The sequence below is a fragment of the Pituophis catenifer genome, unplaced genomic scaffold (genome assembly GCF_029215685.1).
Source record: "Pituophis catenifer annectens isolate HBS135680 unplaced genomic scaffold, rPitCat1.0.hap2 SCAF_13, whole genome shotgun sequence".
NCBI lineage: Eukaryota > Metazoa > Chordata > Lepidosauria > Squamata > Colubridae > Pituophis > Pituophis catenifer.
The window spans coordinates 349,036-369,892 of record NW_027256893.1 but is presented as its reverse complement, the minus strand read 5'-3'; the positions used below and the strand labels follow the sequence as shown (position 1 = coordinate 369,892).

The following is a 20,857-nucleotide window of genomic DNA, read 5'->3' as shown; positions in this document are numbered from 1 at the left end:
AGGATATGTCCAAAATTGAAATTTTACAAAATATTTTATGGCAGTAACACAAAACAGTTTATCACATACATAATACAAATGTCAAAAGACATTTCTTGTGCTCGTGTTTGACTGTGCTATATAGTTCAACATGGGTGATTTTCAAGACAGACGCAGCTCTGCATTTATCCCAACTTTTCCATTGAGGGCAGCACACTGCAAGTTCTGTTACTGCTGAAGGTATAAATGCTTCTGTGCTGCAGCCTGGAGGTCTCACCGTAGCCTTCTGGAAGCTTTATTTTTCATTACAATTTCATTATATGTTAACTTCATTGCAATCTAAACTGGCCAGAGAAATATCATGCATTCATGCTCATACCTGCCCATCAGAACAGGACATTCGGCTGAATTTATTCTTCAGCTCACCTGCAGATTATTTCCTTTGGCTATCTCAAGCAAGGTAGCATAAGAGGGACCCTCTCTCAAAAGAGCTACAGGATCTCTTCTTTCACATGAACTATGAATCACTGGGTTGTCATTTTGTTTGGGAAGGAATGCCTCAGGTTTGCTCTGCTTGGGGATAAAGGGGCCTGGAAGAAATGATTCTCCATTGCTTGCCCTAACTCTCTGATGTATCCGACTAACCCCAACTTTAGCCAGCTTTTGGAGGCTTAAACTAGGACTTTTCCATTAGATCCAACCATATTTCATTTCCTAGCTGATCACCAGTGAGCTATTTTAAAGCTTACTGTGTTTAAAGGAATTTATTTGTTTATGATTTGCATTATTATGATTTGATTTGTTAATCACCTAGAGAAGTATAAACCAAGGCAATGAAAAAATAAATTCCGCATAAATAATAAATATTGAGGATGAATTGGGATAGTAAATTTTGTAGAAAGCAAAAATAAAATTCTAAATGATCAAGACAAAGAGAAATGAACTGAAAGTAATAGAATAAAATTTAACAGAATAGAAAATTGTTCAGCTTCAACCTTAACCTTAACCATCTACCATGGACCTCACCCCATTCCTAAGAGGTCCATAAAGGGGGCGTGCATAAGCGCACCAGCGTGCCTACCATCCCTATCCTACTGTCCCCATTTATCTGTATTCATTTCCTTCGTTTGTGTCCTTGTTCATATTCATACCTGCTATCTTGTACATGTTTGACAAACTAATAAATAAATAAATAAATGGAACTTGGCTTTCAAAGAAGCCTCATTCAGACGCATATGAGGGGAGTTTACTCTTCTCATGGCGTCACTTCCCCCTTTTCATTGCTACATTAGTTAGTGGTAAACCACTGTTTGCCTCATCTGGAAGCACAGGAGGGGGTTGACCCACAAGAGGAGGGTGGCAAGGAAGGTGGCAAGTGTGAGCAAGAAGCAAACTCACTCAGATTCATGGCCTGCTGGAATACTTGAGCAGAGCCACTGTTTTGAAGGAGGTTAAGTGCTGCTCAATGGAGTGAGCTCCCGTTACTTGTCCCAGCTTCTGCCAACCTAGCAGTTCAAAAGCATGTAAAAAATGCAAGTAGAAAAATAGACACCACTTTGATGGGAAGGTAACAGTGCTCCGTGCACCATTGGTGTTGAGTCATGCCGGCCACATGACCACAGAGACGTCTTTGGACAGTGCTGGCTCTTCAGTTTAGAAAAGGAGATGAGCACCACCCCTAGAACCGGAAACGACTAGCACACATGTGCAGGGGAACCTTTAGCTTTACTTTAAGTGCTGCTCAAAGCCACCGGATATTGAATAGAAGAGAACATTTGTAGCTCAGGATGGGCACTTTCTAACATAGCACAAAAGAGGCTTTTGGTGCACTATGCCTCTATATCTGTCAAATCTGTTATTTTGGAAGATAAAAATCCAAACCACTGGCAAACTTATTGCTGATGTATATTTCCCTTGCCTAACCCTTTCGGCCTAGGGAGAAAATTCAAGACCTCACCTCTGGGTGGTAATCTGGTAGTAGGCATCTCGGTTGCCAATGTTCCGAACAAGCAGGGTTTTCTGTGTATTGTACTTGACGGGAGATGTAGAGAAATTCAGTTGGTCTGGGAAATCCAAAATGCCTCGGGCACCAATTGCTCGGATAGGCACAATGAATTTTTCCCTCTCAGTAATGCAAGTTAATTCATGGAAATAATCCTGGGTAGAAAGAAGAATGTGAAAAATGAGAAATCCCTCCATGACCCTTACAGTTCAGGGCCCTTGCAAATAGGTAGTCTTCGTCTTATGACCACACTTGGGAGCAGAATCTTGGTTGTTGGACTTGATGAGTTTCTCAAAAGGAGAGGTGAAAAATTTATAGAGCAAAAAGCAATGTATAAATTGATGTTATGGGAAAAAACACAGTTTGCAAGGATAGGGAAGTATGGAGAATCTCCACAAACTCATAGAAAGTTGGAAATATCTAGCAATCTTCTTGCAATACAGATATTCATTGTAGATAGATAGTCAATACAAGTACAAAGCCTGCTATTGAGGCTTGTTTAATAACCCATGGCTCTCTTCATACATGTTAACTAAACCAGTCAGATCAGTTTCTGTCTATCTTCTCTTCTAAGACTAATTCTCTGTCATCTTGTTTAAAGGCAGCAGTGTCCAGAAGGGGAGGGGAAGTAGGACAAGATAAAGGAAGTATTATTGTAATCCAAGACTTGCCTCCTTTGTATATGCATTACTTTCATCATAATATTGCTTCCACCATCCTTCTCTCTCTCTCTCTCTCTCCCTCTCTCTCTCTCTCTCTCACACACACACACACACACACACACACACACACACACACACATGCACACACACATACATATGTTGTGTGTTTCACAGATTTGTATTTTAGTACTGCTAGGATTCATGCATTCAGTCTGCCAGTTTTGTAATCATTATGACAAAAGTGATTTTCTGTCAGCCTGGGGGAAACAGAGGAAGGGGGTTGGCATATTTATAGAGAATGGCTTTGTAGATGCATCAGAAAAGAGTTACCTTGTTTTCCTCAGGAGTGAAGAGAATGCGGAATGTGGAGGGCATGCCAGGTGCGACTTTGTTACACACATCGTTGGGGCTGATGACTCTGAAGTAAGGTGAACTCTCACAAACAATCTTTACAAGCCGTGGGATCTGCAGGAAGTAAGGGAGGCATTCAGTGAACAGATTAAATCAAGACTGCAAGAAAACAGTGGGGCTTTTGTTTGGTAAATGGGGGGCTGGTGACAATTGAAGTATTTAAACCCACTTCAAGACATAGCAAACAGGCATCTTGAGCAAGAAAAAATGCCCCGGGCAAATGGGCAGTCCTTTTTATTTATTATTTATTGTTACACTATAATCTTACCATCCTGGATTGCCACTGGATCGATTCTGGGATTTGTATGGTGAGGACACCAAATAGAATTACACAGTCCACTCAACTAACTCTAAGAGGCTTACATTTAACCCAGAACAAACAAAATAAAGTCATGCACAACTAAACCAACTTAATAGCAGTGACCTGATAGACAGTGACCTGATAGCAGTCTTCTGATATTTGAGGCGCTGCTACAAAGAAGAATTTATTCTCCAAAGCACCAGAAAGCAGGACAAGAAGCAATGTATGGAAGCTAATCAAGGAGAGAAGCAACCTAGAACTAAGGAGAAATTTTCTGACAGTTAGAACAATTAACCAGTGGAACGACTTGCCTCCAGAAATTATGGGTTCACTAGAGGCTTTTAAGAAGAGACTGGACAGGCACTTGTCTGAAATAGGATAGGGTCTCCTGCTTGTGCAGTGGGTTGGACTAGAAGCCCTCCAAGGTCCCTTTTAACTGTTAGTCTCAGTGACTTAATCATTCTGCTTCTTTCCACTCAGCCAATGAGCCAATCAGAAAGTCATGATGCTTCCGAGTGCATGGATCTCTCTTTATAGAACCTAAGAGGTCATCAAGTCTACTGCCTGATTCAGTACACCATTTCCTATCCAGCCTATTTGAAAATCTCCAGTGAAGGGAAAGAAGAGATACCTGCATGTAACCTTTTTGGGTAAAGACTTACTCCTTGTACTTTTTATGATGATCAGAAGTCACTTTTTTAAATATTTCTTTTTTTTTTTTATTCTTTCCTGTTTCTTTTTTTTTTCTTGCACTTTTTCTTCTCTTTATTTTTATTTTCCTTTCTGTGTTTAGTTTGTATTGTGTTTTATTTATTTCCCTTCTACTGTTGGAACATGTTGGACTTTTATTAGTACATTAGTACACCAAAGTCCTCCTCCTGAGTGCCGCTCATGAGCAAATTTCCCTTAATCTGCACATCTTTCTTTCATTTTTCTTAACAAGATGCCAGCAAGATGCATGATTTTACATTTCTCCCTGTTAAATTTCATTCTATTTGTTTACTTCCAGCTTGCATTCGAGTTTCCCTTAACTTTTTCCTTTTCAAGTATTAGACACCCACACTAGCTTTGTATCATCTGCAGAATTGGTAACCATTTCCTCAACTCTCTCATCCATTTTATTTATCAAACCACTGAACAGCACCAGGCTCACAGACCTGTGCCATCCCACTTGAGATGTCTCTCCAGATAGCTTGAACACCATTTATAACTACCTTTGAAAATGATAAGACAAATAAGAGAGTTGGAAGCAATTTTCCAAGACTAGAGGTCATCTAGTCCAAACCTCTGCTGACGCAGAAGACCCTATACCATTTCAAAGAAATGGCTGTCTAGTCTCTTCTTGAAAGCCTCCAGTGATCTTTGAGCTAACTTTGGATTTATCTAATGAGTTCGCAAAGCCATAATTTGACAACGTTGTTAAGATGCTTTGAGAGACACTGTCAAAAACTCTGAGGAAGTTAGATGTACTATATCTACAGCATTTGCCTGATCAAGCTAACAACTCTGTCACAAAAGATGATCACAAAATTGATGTGACTTCGATTGTTCAAGATATATTGGTTCCTGTAAACTAATGAACTAAGTAATTAACTGACAGGCAGGGCTATTCAAAGTATTTGATGTCAGGTTCATGGGCCTGTCATTTCTTAGGTCCTGCCTCTTCCCCATTAGCCCTTCTCCAGTGTTCTGGGACCATACTTGTTTTCCCAGAGGGGTTCTGCAGTTACCCTGCTAGTTCTTTCAATATCCAGAGATGTAGTTCACGTGATCCTAGAAGCCATAATCATTTAGATTAGCTAGGCACAATTTCTAAGCCTCTCATCTTTCTCACTGCACTTCTCTGAACCTATTTGAATATGGTTGAATTCTTCTTAGGTGGTCCACTAAACGGACTTAATATTCAAGAGGAGAGGGTCTGATCAAAACAAAATAAGTGGAATCACTACTTCTCATTATTTGGAGATAATATTTCTGGGGATACTAAACACAGATTTGTCTTTTCTGCAGCAAAATTTAAATGCTATTCGAACATAGAAGCTCTTGAAGTTGTATTTCAGTGCTGGCATGGTTCAGGAATGTTGCATTAAGGTTTTCTTTATCTTATTTCCACTGCACAGATTTTATAATGAAGTTCCAAAGGTAGCAACTTGATTAAAATTGGAAATAGAAAGACTTCTAAGTATAAGGTTTAAACTTTATTCCCTTTTAGCATAATCTTTTTAAAGATAAAAGGTAAAAGAGTTAGTTTCAGATGAGATGGATGTATTTTTCCAGAAATATAACAGAAGACAAAATAATTACAAATTAAATAACCTTAACATGTTGTGCAATTCTTTGCTTAACTGAGAAAAAAATGATGAGAAAAATAACAAGAATTAGAATAATTCTGCACTGCATTTTATTAATGTAAAGTAACTTATTATAAAACTGGAAGGAAACTAAATACCCATTTGAAGGGTAGGAAAATTATTCTGGACTATTTGTGACTACAAATATAAAGGATGCAGAAGCCATATAATCTCATTACGATTGTTCAATTAAGTAAAAAAATGTACTACATAACTGTATTAACTCAGCTATTCTGATAAAAACTCAACCCCAACAGAATGTCTGAATATCTTAGGATCCCGAGAATAAATTCTGACAGTTGAAGTAAAACCAGGAGGCTGAAGTTTAAAAATAAACAATAGCACGAAATTCTACTTCACTCTCTCCATCCTTAAATAGTTCATTGCGATTCAAGTGTTCTTCCAGAGGACAAAACTGGCAGTACAGAAGTTGAACCTTCTGCCCCTGCAGTCTCAAAATGGGAACCAGAAAGAATAATTAAAATAATCTTGCTAGGATTTTTAAGAGTGACGTGTTCAAAGTATGAGTGAAGCCTTAAATTTTCATTAAAACTGGAAATCTTTCAATTCAGAGTAGTAAGAAAAATACAATAAAGATATATTGTTATAGCTCATCTTTCAATAGGTTGCATTAAAGCAAATCTTTCTCTTGAAAGAGCTTATCAGGAGGATTATCAATCCATAGGAAAAGCTCCCATTGTAAAGTTCTTATCTTTGAAACCTAAGAGGTTTTCCTCCCATGACCCCCACCTCCCACAAACTATATCCCAATTCTGTTGATGAAGACTACCTTGTCGTTGTTCCTCAGGATCAGTGGTACTTCGTACAGCTCACAAGAGGCATAGTTTTGAAAAACCACTTCTGATGGGAACGGTTGAAACAGAGTCCGATCCAGATCAACAGAGGAGAACTGAAGATGCAGAGCAACAGATAGAAATACTGGGGCTGCTTAGTGCATACACTGTATCTATAACCATTAAGGGATCAGGTAAAGAGTAGCTAACATTGGCAATAATATCCATTAAATAGACCAAAACAGTATACTTGACCAAAATGTGAGGTGGGTTTAAAACCTTGCCACAGTCAACAACTCAGGTTACTCACAGCTGCCTTTGTAAGTAAATAATAATATAATAATAGTCTTTACTGTCATTGTACATCATGTATACAACGAAATTGGTTTAGCCTCTACTGGTTCAATCCATAACAAAAATACAAGACTCTCTCTCAGCCAAGCCAACCTCATAAGGTTATTGTTGTGGGAAAATTAGGAGGAAGAATGAATTTTAGATATATTTACCCCCTTGAGCTCCTTATCAAAGAAATAAAGGTGGGATATAAATTAAATAACTAAATAAAATTCAAATTAAAAGTGTGTAAAATTCATTCTTAGTTAACTGATATTCTGTTTGGAACCTGTTTCTCCTAATTTATTAAATGAATTTGGGATGGTAAAACCAATGGCCATTTGTTCTCCTTTATTGGAGTGTCAGGCCCTTTGCTCCTGAGCCTGTCACTTCACCATATCTAACTGGAAGGAGGGCAGTCCAGGTTGCTCCCACCCTGTGGCCTAGGGAACAATAGTCTCCCCCTTGGCTACTGCAGCCAAATCTCAGCAGCTGGGAATCAGCCCTAATTCTTTCTGCCACAGAATGAAGCCACTCCAGGCCACTGATTCATCCAGCCATCGGTTCTTCCTTAGCCATGCAGAGCACAAGCTTGCCAAGGAAGCCACAAAGCATGAGGTGGGCCTGATTTTTTTCCCTACAAGATACTCAAATAGCAAATACATGCAGTCCTCAACCTACAACCACTATTCAGCTCAAAATTTCCATTGCCAAGCAACGTGGTTGTTAAGTGAATTTTGTTCCATTTTCGACTTTTCTTGCCACAGTGAATCCCTGCAGTTGTTAAGTTAGGAACCCGGTTGTTGAGTGAATCTGACTTTGCTTGTCAGAGAGTCACAAAAAGGAATCACATGATTCCGAGACACTGAAACCATCATCAATGCATGTCAGTTGTCAAGTGCCTGAATATTAATCACATAACCATGGGGATGCTGCAACAGTGGTAAGTGTGAAAAACTACATATAGCAATCACATAAGTCAATGTCTGAGGACTACAGCTTGGAATCTATCAAATCTTCTGGGCTATCTAGTAGTCAGAGATTTCCTGGAGAGAAAAGCTTTTGGCTGCCTCTGCCTCTGACAGGGCCCTTCAAAGCACCAGAGATTTGCCAGACCCCCATATGGCCAGAGTTGAGAGAGCCCCGAGGCTTAGTTCTCTATATTCTAGGGACTAGATCCTAAAGCAGTATTAGAACTCACAGTATCCCGGTTTCTAACCTTAATCACTAGACCAAACTGTTCCTCTATTACAGTAATGTCAGGCATTTCATATGTGCATAAGGTGGCAGACAGGAATACATCCGAGCATGTAACACATGGCATACCTTATTCAGATGCATCTAAATTCTGCTAAACAGAAATCAATTAAATTGAAGGTTCACTTTAATAAATTGGTATTGCATGGGGTAAAATGAAAAACAGCCCCATTTGAATGTTCTTGTTTCGATGTCTGCCATCAATAGGCACAACTCCAAGGATGCCATTTTGAGACATGGTCCCGATCATACAAAAGTGCACATTTTCCACTCCCACTTCCTGGATGCCACATCAAATTTTGCCTTAGGATTTTTCAAACAATTCATATTATCTTTGGCATCTCTTCTCTTTTTTAATATAAATATACTGTATTTTTCAGAGTATAAGACGCACCGGAGTATAAGACGCACCTATGTTTTTGGGGGTTTTTTAAAAAAATTTTTTTTTATTTTTTTTTAGACAAACACACATACAAACATACAATGAATTTTCTTTGAACAGAGTATTTGGCTGGTTCACAAATTTAAACAGTGTTTAGTCATTTCAATTAAATTTACAATTTCTATATTTATTTATTTATTTATTTATTTATTTATTTATTTATTTATTTATTTATTTTTGTTTATATTTATAAACCAATATTACCCTTCATCCTCATCTCTAATCTTAATCAAATTCAATGTTTTCCCTTCTATTCTATATTATACCCTTCCCATTGTCATCTATTTTTATATCCATCCTCACATTGATTATGTAATTATCATAATCAATGTGGGTTAATTATGTAATATTACAATTGTTTAATACAAATTCAACATTTCAATATAAATCAATTATATTTATTTATTTATTTATTAATCAAATTTCTATACCGCCCTACTCCCGGAGGACTCAGGGCAGTGAACAGCCAAGATAAAATACAGATAATATAAATATTAAAAGTCCCTTAAAATTATTAAATATTTTGGCCGAAACACAGATTAAAACACCCAATTTATAAAATCAAACAAATTCAAAATTTAAAAAAGGAGAATTAGGCCAGGCCAGCCTGCTGAAACAAAAAAGTTTTGAGAGCACGAGGAAACGTGCGCAGGTCCGGGATCCTCCGTATCTCCGGGGGGAGCTCGTTCCAGATGGTAGGTGGTAGGTGCCCCCACAGAGAAGGCTCTCCCTCTGGGGGCCGCCAGTCGACACTGTTTGGCTGACGGCACCCTGAGAAGCCCCTCTCTATGGGAGCGTACTGGTCGGTGAGAGGCTATTGGTAGCAGAAGGTGGTCTCGTAAATACCCCGGTCCGATGCCATGGAGCGCTCTAAAGGTGGTAACCAAAACCTTGAAGCGCACCCGGAAGACCACCGGGAGCCAGTGCAGCTCGCACAGGAGGGGGGTCACATGGGAGCGCCACGTCGCTCCCATAACCACCCGCACGGCCGCGTTCTGGACCAGCTGGAGCCTCCGGGTGCTCCTCAAGGGGAGCCCCATGTAGAGAGCATTGCAGTAGTCCAAGCGGGAAGTAACGAGAGCATGAGTGACCGTATTTAACGAGTCCCGATCCAGAAAGGGACGCAATCAGGCGGACCCCTGGCCACGGCCGTCATGTGCTCTTCCAAAGACAGCCGTGAGTCCAGGAGGACACCCAAGTTGCGAACCCTCTCTGTGGGGGCCAATGACTCGCCCCCAATAGTTAGCGATGGCACCAACTGACTATATCGGGATGTCGGAAACCACAGCCACCTGGTCTTGGATGGGTTGAGCATGAGTCTGTTTCTCCCCATCCAGATCCGCACGGCCTCCAGGCACTGGGACATCACTTCAAGGGCATCGTTGGGGTGATCCGGGGTGGAGATGTACAGCTGAGTGTCGTCAGCGTATTGATGGTGCTTCACCCCGAAACCACGGATGATCTCATCCAGCGGCTTCACATAAATGTTGAATAGAAGGGGCGAGAGGACCGACCCTTGTGGCACCCCACATACAAGGGGCATCGGGGTCGACCTCTGCCCCCCTGTCAACACGGACTGCGACCGGTCAGAGAGAAAGGAGGAGAACCACCGTAGGACGGTGCCCCCCACCCCTAACTCCTGTAGCCGGTGCAGCATGATACCATGGTCGATGGTATCAAAAGCCGCTGAGAGGTCTAATAGGACTAGGACAGAGGAACAACTCCTGTCCCGAGCCCTCCAGAGATCATCAACCAACGCGACCAATGCCGTTTCCATGTTGTATCGTGACCTGAAGCCCGACTGGAACGGATCCAGATAGACAACTTCATCCAGGTATTGGGGTAGTTGTCGCGCCACCACACTCTCAACAACCTTCACAACGAAGAGAAGGTTGGAGACTGGATGATAATTTGCCAACACTGCCAGGTCCAGGGAAGGCTTCTTGAGGAGAGGCCTCACCACCGCCTCTTTCAAGGCGGCGGGGAAGACACCCTCACTCAGAGAAGCATTTAAAATCCCCTAGAGCCAGCCTTGTGTAACCTCCCGAGAGGCCAGCACCAACCAGGAGGGACACGGGTCCAGTAAACATGTGGCTGCGCTCAGTCTGCCCAGTATCCTGTCCACGTCTTCGGGCGTCACAGAATCAAACTCTTCCCAGATAATACTCACAAGACCTGCCTCTGTCCTCCCCCCTGAATCTACCCAGTCAGAGTCCAGGTGTTCCCGAATCTGAGCGATTTTGTCATACAGATACTGTACAAAATCCTCGGCTCTACCCTCCAAGGGGTCCTCCCGCGCTTCCTGGTGGAGCAGGGAGCGGGTCACCCTAAACAGGGCGGCTGGGCGATTATCTGATGACGCAATAAGAGTGGCAAATTAGTTATACTTTGCCACTTTTATCGCCACCAGGTAGGTCTTAATATGAGACCTTACCAGTGTTCAGTCAGATTCAGAATGGCTGGCCCTCTAACCGCTCTCCAGGCGTCTTTTCCGGCGCTTCATCTCCCTCAGTTCCTCGGTGAACCAAGGAGCCAGGCAAGATCGGTGCCGGGTCAGAGACCGCAAAGGCACGACCCGATCCAAAGCTCCAGCGGCCGCCCTATCCCAGGCGGCCAGCAGCTCCTCAATCGAGCCGTGTGCCAGAGCCAAGTAGTTATAGTTATATAACTATCTTTTTTATATATTAATCAATATGAACATGAATATTCCAATTATTTCCATGCAATCCAATTTCTTACAAATCAATTAATTATATTTCAAGTCACTTCCACCCACCGCAGGGAGACGGAAGCAACCAAATGGTTCCGTCCCAGGCGCCTGATGGACCCTGAAAGGTTCCTGATGGAGCTTGGGCCATTTCCTGAGACTCTGGCTCACGACTCGACTGAGGACCTGGTGGTCGCCTGGGACAGGGAGGCTACTGGAGCCTTGGACCGCGTCGTGCCTTTGCGGCCTCTGACCTGATGCCGATCTCGTCTAGCTCCTTGGTTTTCCGAGGAGCTGAGAGAGATGAAGCGTCGGAAAAGACGCCTGGAAAGCGATTGGAGGACAAGCCAATCTGAATCTGACCAAACACAGGTGAGATCTTATATTAAGACCTACCTAGTGGCGATAAGAGCGGCGAAGTCTAGCTACTTCTCCGCTCTTATTGCATCTGCAGAGAACCGCCCAGCTGCGCTGTTTAGGGTGACCCGCTCCCTACTTCAGGTGGGGGTACGGGTCGAGCTGAGGATTTTGTACAATTCCTGCATGATAAAGTCGCTCAGATTCGGGAAGGCCTGGACTCCGATTGGGTAGATCCAGGGGAGGAGATGGGGACAGGTCTTGAGAGCGTTATCTGGGAAGAGTTTGACTCTGTGACTCCTGAGGACGTGGACAGGATTCTGGACAAGCTTAATGCTGCCACGTTTACTGGACCCGTGTCCCTCCTGGTTGGTGCTGGCCTCTCGGGAGGTTACACGAGGCTGGCTCCAGGGGATTATAAATGCTTCTCTGAGTGAGGGTGTCTTTCCCGCCTCCTTGAAAGAGGCGGTTGTGAAGCCCCTCCTCAAGAAGCCTTCCCTGGACCCGGCTATATTATCAAATTATCGTCCAGTCTCCAATCTTCGCTTTGTTGCGAAGGTTGTTGAGAGTGTGGTGGCGCGACAACTACCCCGATACCTGGATGAAGTTGTCTATCTGGATCCGTTCCAGTCGGGCTTCAGGTCACGATACAGCACGGAAACAGCATTGGTCGCGTTGGTAGATGATCTCTGGAGGGCTCGGGACAGAGGTTGCTCCTCTATCCTGGTCCTATTAGTTCTCTCAGCGGCTTTTGATACCATCGACCATGGTATCTTACTGCACCGGCTGGAGGGGTTAGGAATAGGGGTCACCGTGCTTCGGTGGTTCTCCTCCCTCTCTGACCGTTCGCAGTTTGTGTTGGCAGGGGGGCAGAGGTCGACCTCGAGGCACCTTAGGGTGCAACTTGGGTGTCCTCCTGGATTCACGGTTATCTTTAGAAGCTCATTTGACGGCTGTGGCCAGGGGTGCCTTTTATCAGGTTCGCCTGATCCGCCAGTTGCGTCCCTTTCTGTATCGGGACGCCTTGCGCACGGTCACTCATGCCCTAGTTACCTCCCGTATGGACTACTGTAATGCTCTCTACATGGGGCTCCCCTTGAAAAGCACCCGGAGGCTCCAACTGGTCCACAACATAGCCGCGCGGGTGATTATGGGCGCAGCTCATTACGCCCATGTAACACCTCTCCTACGTGAGCTGCACTGGCTCCCGGTGGTCTTCCGGGTGCGATTCAAGGTGTTAGTTATCACCTTTAAAGCGCTCCATGGCTTAGGACCTGGGTACCTACGAGACCGTCTTTTGCCACCAATAGCCTCCCACCAACCAGTTCGTTCTCACAGGGAGGGACTACTCAGGGTACCGTCAGTCAAATTATGTCGACTGGCGACTCCCAGGGGGAGGGCCTTCTCTGTGAGGGCTCCAACCCTTTGGAATGTACTGCCCCCAGAGATACGGAATATCCCTGATCTCCGTGCTTTCCGCCATGCCCTCAAGACTCTGATGTTCCAACAGGCGGGGCTAAACATATGAACATGTGAATGATTTTTTAAATATTATCTAATTCTGGGTTTTATTTAATTGACCAAACTAAGTAATAATTTTAATTAGCAATTTTATGATGTTTGTGTGTCTATATTTTTCTTGACTGTACACCGCCTTGAGTCCTACGGGAGAAAGGCGGTATAGAAATATAATAAATAAATAAATAAATAAATAAATAAATAAATAAATAAATAAATAAATATTTACCAATAATAATAAATCAAATAATTTTCCCGTCTTATGTTACTCATTTTCACATCTTAAACTCTCCCAATAACCCACAGTTTTGCCCATATAATCCTCCAAATAACAACTTAATCATTTTTACTTTCATCACAATATATAATTAAAAATATTTCAATCATTACAATTTCCCTAATTAAATTTAAAAATGTTCTAGCTGTTATCCAAGCTATAATTTAATCCTTTTTACTTTCACCACCATATACCATTAAAGGTATTTCAATTGTTACAGTTATACTTATTCATATTTCTAAAAAAAATAAAAAAATAAAAACCTATCATTGTCTAGATTTCAAAAATACAAAGACAAATATTCCAATTATTATTCATTTCATTTTTACAATCATGATTTCCCATTTATTTCTTATTACTATTCATATTTTAATTCTAAATATATATAACATTTTTCTCTTTCATTTCTTTTTCTCCCCATTTTTATTTTTGCCTTTTTCTTTCTCCTTTTTTTCTTTTGTGTTTTAAAATCTTGAACTCTCCTCTTTTGCCCTAAGTTTCCTATTGTTTGCACCTACCTTTTTTGATGAGGAAAAAGAAGAAAAAGAAATCTCCCTCTGCCTAATTTTGCCTCTTGCAGCAAACAGCCTGCTTTACTTTCAGTTTCACTTTCAGCATAGCTTGATTAGCACAAGGGGGAAAAAAATCTGCTCCAGCACTCTTTGCAGCAAGCAGCAGAGCCGTGCGCAAAACAGCTGAGAGTTGGGAGGCCAATCTAATCAACTTGTGCTAATTAGCCTATGCTGAAGCTGAAAGGAGCTGCTTTTTCTTGCTGTTTGCTTGCAAAGAGGTAACTGCTGCGAGGCACAGGCCAAAGGGTGGGGGCCAGCGGGAGGGTGGGGCTACATCCGGTGTATAAGACGCGCCCAAATTTTGGGGGTAAAAAGGTGTGTCTTATACTCCAAAAAATACGGTATATCTTTTTATATTAAAATTTTATATTTTTATATTAAAAATATTTAATATAAAAATCCTATGCCATATCTTTTCATGCCTGCGTATTGCAAGAAGTCCTGCACTAAAGTAGAAAAAATGCTTACTTTCTGGTGTGAGGTTTCACTCATGTCCAAAAGCTGAATAATGCGAGGCAAGTGTACTTCATGGGTGCTTGCAAGCCTTTGTTCCGTTGTGAGAGATATCTCTTTCAGAAAAGCCGAGGGTGTCAGCTGCAAAAAGAAGCAAAAGTGCATCAAGACCTTCATCAAGATTGGCTCTTCCTGCTGTTCCTGTTTCATGAGAGGTGCTTACAACCTGTTGTGGTGGAATCCAAGAAAAATAATTATTTACCACCGAAATTCTTTAAAAAGTCATAAATGCAGATCGTCCATTTCAATTATTGGAATTTTCATTTCTAATAACATTAATTTGGAGCTTTCTTCTATGCTTCCCTATTTTCCTTAGGTTGAACAAAGCCATTTCTGAATGGATAATTGTGGAGAGGTTGCATTCTTTGTGTTGCATTACACTGATTTTCATTAACTTTGATTTCTATGCAATGGGAGCCTGTGATACACTAAGTACAGTATATCTAACCATCCTGCAGCCCTTGGTGGTCAGTAGTCCTCAACCTACCACTATTTGCTCAGCAAAGCTGATATTACAACTGTGCTGAACAAACAGTGGTTACAACCAAGTCTTGAAGTTCCATGCACCCTCCTCAGATCTCATAGCACTTCTCCCACCACCCGCTGGGGCCACTTCACTGACCTGCGCCTCCCATGTCTTCATTCATACACTGCCCTCCCTCCCTGTTATTTCCTGAAGCCTCCTCATACCCCCTTGCTCCTTCCCGCACCCAGCACCTGCAGCCTGCTGACTAGCATCTTCCTGCTTGTTTACCCACTGACACTTTGGTGTGAGAAGCTGGCAGGAAATTGCCTTGCCTAAGGACTATGGGATTCATGAAGTTCGGGTAATGGCAGGAGCTGGAAGTGCAGGGATTGTCATCACTAAGTGATGCCTTGTATAGCGATGGATATTCCAGTCCCAACTGACATCTTAAGTCAAGGACTACCAGTACTTCATTTCTTGGGCCCATTTATCCTGACATTCCTCAATGAATTGGATGCTGGATCTGAAAAATGCAAGTTCAGTCTCAGACTTCATCTGTTTTGGAATTGTATTTTTGGTTAAGCTATTTTTTTAGATGTAATTTTTTAATCTATCTTTATTATTTTTATAAATTACTCAAGGTGACAGACATATCTGACACACAACTCCTTTTCCCCCCACAATAACAACTTTGTGAGGGGAGTTGGGCTCAGACAGAGGCACTGGCCCAAAATCACCCAGGAGCTTTTATGCCTAAAATGAGACTAGAACTTCCTGGTTTCTGGCATGATGCTTTATTAGACCAAACTGGCTCTCAGTTGTTCTAGTTTGCTTTCTGGGAAATGAGTGTTTTCAGACCATCAAGAAAGCTCAAGGTTGGTGAGTAGGCCAACCTTCACCCAGGCCTTCAGCAAGGTAGTGTGTCTTCCTTTAGTCATCATACTTGCTATCAAATTTTTATAATTTACTGATTTTATTGTAATTTCTTTGCTGGTTGCTGTGAGTCACCCAAAGTTGTTGAGAGTCCGGTGACATGCAAATTTAATAAAGTGTTGTTGTTCTACTGGGAAGTCAAAAATCAGTCAAGCAGAAGGCAGTGGTAAAGCATTAATGTTGTCAAGAAAACAACACAATTGAGGCCATATAGTCAACAGGTGTGAAGGTCAACCCAAGGAAGTTTTCCTTTACCCATGACCCATTTTTAAATATCCGCATGAGTCCATCCATCCCCAAAGGAACATACTGGAGTGTCCTTCTTTTCTTCTGTAACCAACTTTGCATTGCGTGGTGCAACCACTTTGCTCTGAAATCCTTCAGGTAACTTCAAAGGAAGTAGAGATTTCCGGGTTCGCTCGGTTAGCATCTTTGTCAGCCTCTGAAAGAAGAATAAGCTTCTTTAAAATCTGGGAAAGGGAATTATCTGAAATGCACAGTATTATTTGGACTGTCAATGAGAAATAGATCCTCAAGGGGAAAAGGAGTAAAAAAAAACCCCGTAAGATCTGATTTCTATCTTGCAGGTATTATTTTTTCCCTTGTAAACGCTGGCTCTTGTTTCAGCAACAACGAAGCAGTCGGGATCTCTTTCAGTTTCTTCCTTTGGGCAGGGCCGGATTTTCCTATAGGCTAACTAGGCTTCAGCCTAGGGCCTCAAGATCAAGAGGGGCCTACACAGTGGTGGGATTCTGGTGGTTCTAGGGGGTTCGGCCGAACCCTTTGTTAAATTGCTGGCTCGCCCGCCCCTCGCCTCCCACCCGCGCGGCGCCAGTCTACCTTAGCCAGGGGTAGGCAATTGTGGCTCTTTTACAACCTGTGGCCTTCAACTCCCAGAATTCCTGAGACAGCCAAGGCCACAGGTTGTAAAAGAGCCACAATTGCCCACCCCTTCCCTAACCTGAGTTCCGCTGCCTGGGATCCACGTGGGCTGCCACGTGGTTCCCCACCGGCTCCAGACGCAAGAGAGCAGGATGGAGAAAGCAGCTTCCACGCCTTCGCTCACCCTCACTCTCTGCTCTGTTGGATCGCCGGCCGTTCGCTTACCCTGCCCACTCCCCATCTATTGCTGCCTCCGATGGCTAGAGGAAAAAAAAACTTCAAATTCTTGCCGCGGGGCTTCAAAGGGCCGCCCTAGAGCCAGTGGTGCAGCCGAACCCTTTGTTAAATTGCTGGCTTGCCCCGCCCCCCCCGCACCACTATTTATTGCCAATAAATAGTGGTGGGCAAGGTTTCGGTGTTTTTTTTATAATTTTATTGGCCCACGGAGCTTCAGCATAGGCTAATTGGCCTCCCGGCTCTCAGCTGATTTGTCTCAGCTGTTTTGCTCAGGGCTCTTCTGCTTCCTTGCAAAGAGTGCTGATTTTTTTTCCCCTAACTATGATGAGAAACGAAACTGAAACTGCTTTGCTGTTGCTGCAAGGTTGGAAAATTAGGCAGGCAGAATTCTTTTCTTTTTCCTCACCAAAAAAGGTAGGTACAAACAATGGGAAATTTAGGGAAAGATTTTAAAACACAAAAGAAAAAAAAGCTCTATTTAACTAGGGAATTGATAATAATTGAATTGTAATAATTGATAATAATTAATACTATTAATTGTATATTGTGTTGAAAGCAGAAATGGTTAAGTTGTGGTTTGGAAGAATATATGGGGGAAATTATTTGGTTTATTATTATTGGTAAATATAATTAATTGATTTGTAAGAAATTGGATTGCATGGAAATAATTGGAATATTCATGTTCATATTGATTAATATACAAAAAAGGTTATATAACTAATTGATTTATATTAAAATGTTGAATTTATATTAAACAACTAATATTACATAATTAACCAATGTGAGGATGGATATAAAAATAGACAATGGGAAGGGGTATAATATAGAATAGAAGGGAAAAATTGAATTTGATTAAGATTAGAGATGAGGATGAAGGGTAATATTGGTTTTTTTACAAAAATAGATGAGGAATAAATATGGCAAAAAGGAAATATAGAAATTGTAAATTTAATTGAAATGACTAAACACTGTTTAAATTTGTGAACCGTCTAAATACTCTGTTCAAAGAAAATACATTGTATGTTTGTATGTGTGTTTCTAATTATTGTTATTTATTCATATTTGTTCTCTTTTATTCTTTAAAGTTTAACAATTCATTCTTTATCTTAATATCTTTATATTTGTTTGGGGTTGGCTTTCTTCCCTTTCATCTTTTTTATTGTACAGCAATCTTTCTCCTCAAACCTACCACCTCTCTCTTTTCTTTCCTTCTTACTTTCTCTTCCTCCCCCTCTTCTTCTCCTCCCTACTTCCTCTTCCTTTCTCCTTCTCCTCCTCTCTTCCTCCCTCTCTTACCCTCCCTCCTACTCTAATTTCTCTTCCCTTCCTTCATCCCTCTCTATTGCTGTATCCTTTTATGCATATGGACTACTCAGAGGGCTGAAAAAGTTATTTCTGACTGGTCCTCGCACTTTTGACCAGTCCTCGAACTTACGACTGTCCTCACATTTTACGTTTTTGCCCTATCTTGTCACCATGGTGAAGAGAAGCAGTTGTGAAATGAGTGACATGGTTGTTAAGAAAGCTGCACGGGCATAAATGTGAGGATGGTCATAAGTGTGAGGACCGGTCAAAAGTGCGAGGCCCAGTCAGAAACGACTTTTTTCAGCCCTCTGAAAAAAGTCTATGCACATAGCCACACCCACCCGGTCACATGATGAGCTACCCACGCCTACACAGTCACGTGACCAGCTAGCCACGCCCATCCAGTCACATGATTGCCAAGCCACACCCCCAACTAAGCCACGCCCACAGAACCTGTTAAAAAAATTGAATCCCACCACTGGTGAAAGGGCCTCATAAGTGGAATAGCCTAGGGCCTCTTTCAATCTAAATCCGGCCCTGCCTTTGGGTCTGGCAGCTGCCCGGTTCTGCGAGAGAAGCTCCCGTCTCCAGACTAAGCCCGCAAGGCAGACGCCGCCGCCGCCTTTGAATTGGGGCCGTTGCAGGGAACGGGCTGCCTTCCCTTGACGGCTGCTGGCCAGCCGGGTGTCCCCAAAGGGCCTTTGCAGGCGGGGCACCCAGATCTCAGGGAGGCTGAGGATGGAATCTGCTGCCCCGCTTTCCTCCTCCTCCTCCTCCTCCTCCTCCAGACGGGAAGGGCGGCGCGGAGGTTCCTGCGGGCGGAGTTTGCATTACCTACTAACCCCGCCCCTCCCCCCGGCAGCCAAAGCCTTCGCGTAGCCCTGCATTTCAGGCTTACAGACTGTAAAAACCAGGATCGCAGGCGGGGAGGAAGCCTGGCAGAAACCCGCCCGCTCGCCGCTTCGCCCACCGCCGGCCGAGCCTTCCCGGGCGACCCGGCTGCGCTTCCCGTACATCGGGCGGGCGGTGGGGCAGCCCAGGACTCACCAAGCGGACCGACGAAGTGATCCCCGAAACGCCTCCCGGAAGGTCCCCGGCGGCAGTTTCTCCCGGGCTCCGTTCAGGAGTGGGTCGGCAACGGGAAGGCGTTCGAGGGGACGCAAGCCAGCCGAGCGCGTCCACTCAAGGCCCCGAAGGCCGACACTCGGATCCCCAACGCCGCCACGCCGCCTGTTGGCCCGGCAACGCGCTGCTGCGTCGCTATGGCAACGGTCGCACGCTCCGCCCCGGGAGACGCCTGGAAGCATGTCGCGCGCGCTGCGGTCTCGTGGCCGTGCCTGCCCCGCCCTCCTCTGTCCGCCCGGACGGGTCTTTCGTCGGCGGCTCCTCAGTCCCGGCAGGCGAGACAGAGCTTCGGGTCCCTGCGAGCTTTGCCGCCCTGGCTGGGCCGTCGGCTCACGCGCCCCGACGGCTCTCGTCTCTCCCGCGGGAAGCCGGGTCGCCGTTGTCCCGGTCTGGCGGAGCAGCCTCAGCTGCGGGACTGACTCTGCGCCTCCGACCATCTTACAGGGATAAAACCACAAATAAAACCAGTGTCCCCACCCCCCACCCCGACCTCTCCTTTGCTTAGAACCCCTTTAAAACGGGTCTCCAACCTTATCAACTTTAAAACTTGTGGACTTCAACTCCCAGAATCTCTCAGCCAGTATGCCCGACTGGGAATTCTGGGAGTTGAAGTCCACATGTCTTAAAGTTGCTGAGCTTGCTTTGAAATTCGCACTCCTCACCTACACCGAAGAGTGCACGAGTCACTGCATCTTTGGCTTCGACATGAAATAATTGCGGTTCCTCTCCAATTGCTGGTTTTGCTTGGTGAGGTTTCCAGCCTGATTCGCTGATTTCGGTGAAGCATTCAGTTTGCAAGACTCTGGTTATGGTAGAAAAGCTGCCAAAATGTGGACTATTCTTTTTTTTTTTAATTGAAAAGTTTTAAAAAGTTTATATATATATATATATATCCCCCTCTTCCCTCCACTGTCCCCAACCCTCCCCCTCCCACCCACCCCGCTCCCTACTTCCCAGAGCAAAATACAGCTCTGATTCAACAATCATAATCTAACATAGTCTAATTAATTATAACCTCTTACATCCCTCTAATACTTTAACTTCCCATTTACCAAACTAAATTTGAATACATAATAACATCTCTCTATCTATTCCTAAACTATTTGAAATTTTTTAGTCCGATATTTACTTTGAATATAATCTATCCATCTTCTCCATTCTATCATATATTTCTCATTTGAATAGTCCTTCAAATATGCTGAGATCTTTGCCATCTCTGCTAAATTTGCTACTTTTAATATCCATTCTTGAATAGTAGGCAAATCTTCCTTCTTCCAATGGGTTGCCAGGTGTCCACTATTTGAGCGGACAGTCCACTTTTTTCACATTATGTTCACTATTTTTTTTCACAAAATAGTGGAATTTTTTATTCAAAAGCTTTACTCAGCAGATAATGCATCTGTCAATTATGGAGTGAACAAATCTGTTTACCA

At 43.2% G+C, this 20,857-nt stretch overlaps 1 protein-coding gene across 1 annotated transcript in view; it reads right to left on the bottom strand.

The window, feature by feature from the left end:
* Positions 1-19,403, bottom strand: part of HYDIN (HYDIN axonemal central pair apparatus protein) — a 422,362-nt gene extending 402,959 nt beyond the window's left edge. The window contains exons 1-6 of the mRNA XM_070952742.1: positions 19,347-19,403; positions 16,186-16,317; positions 14,432-14,557; positions 6,497-6,616; positions 2,974-3,108; positions 1,937-2,136 (exon numbers count right to left, since the gene is read on the bottom strand). Coding sequence (XP_070808843.1) covers positions 1,937-2,136; positions 2,974-3,108; positions 6,497-6,616; positions 14,432-14,557; positions 16,186-16,305 — 701 coding nt within the window. The 5' untranslated portion in view covers positions 16,306-16,317; positions 19,347-19,403. The remainder of the gene's footprint in view (positions 1-1,936; positions 2,137-2,973; positions 3,109-6,496; positions 6,617-14,431; positions 14,558-16,185; positions 16,318-19,346) is intronic.
* Between the last annotated feature and the right edge of the window lie 1,454 nt (positions 19,404-20,857).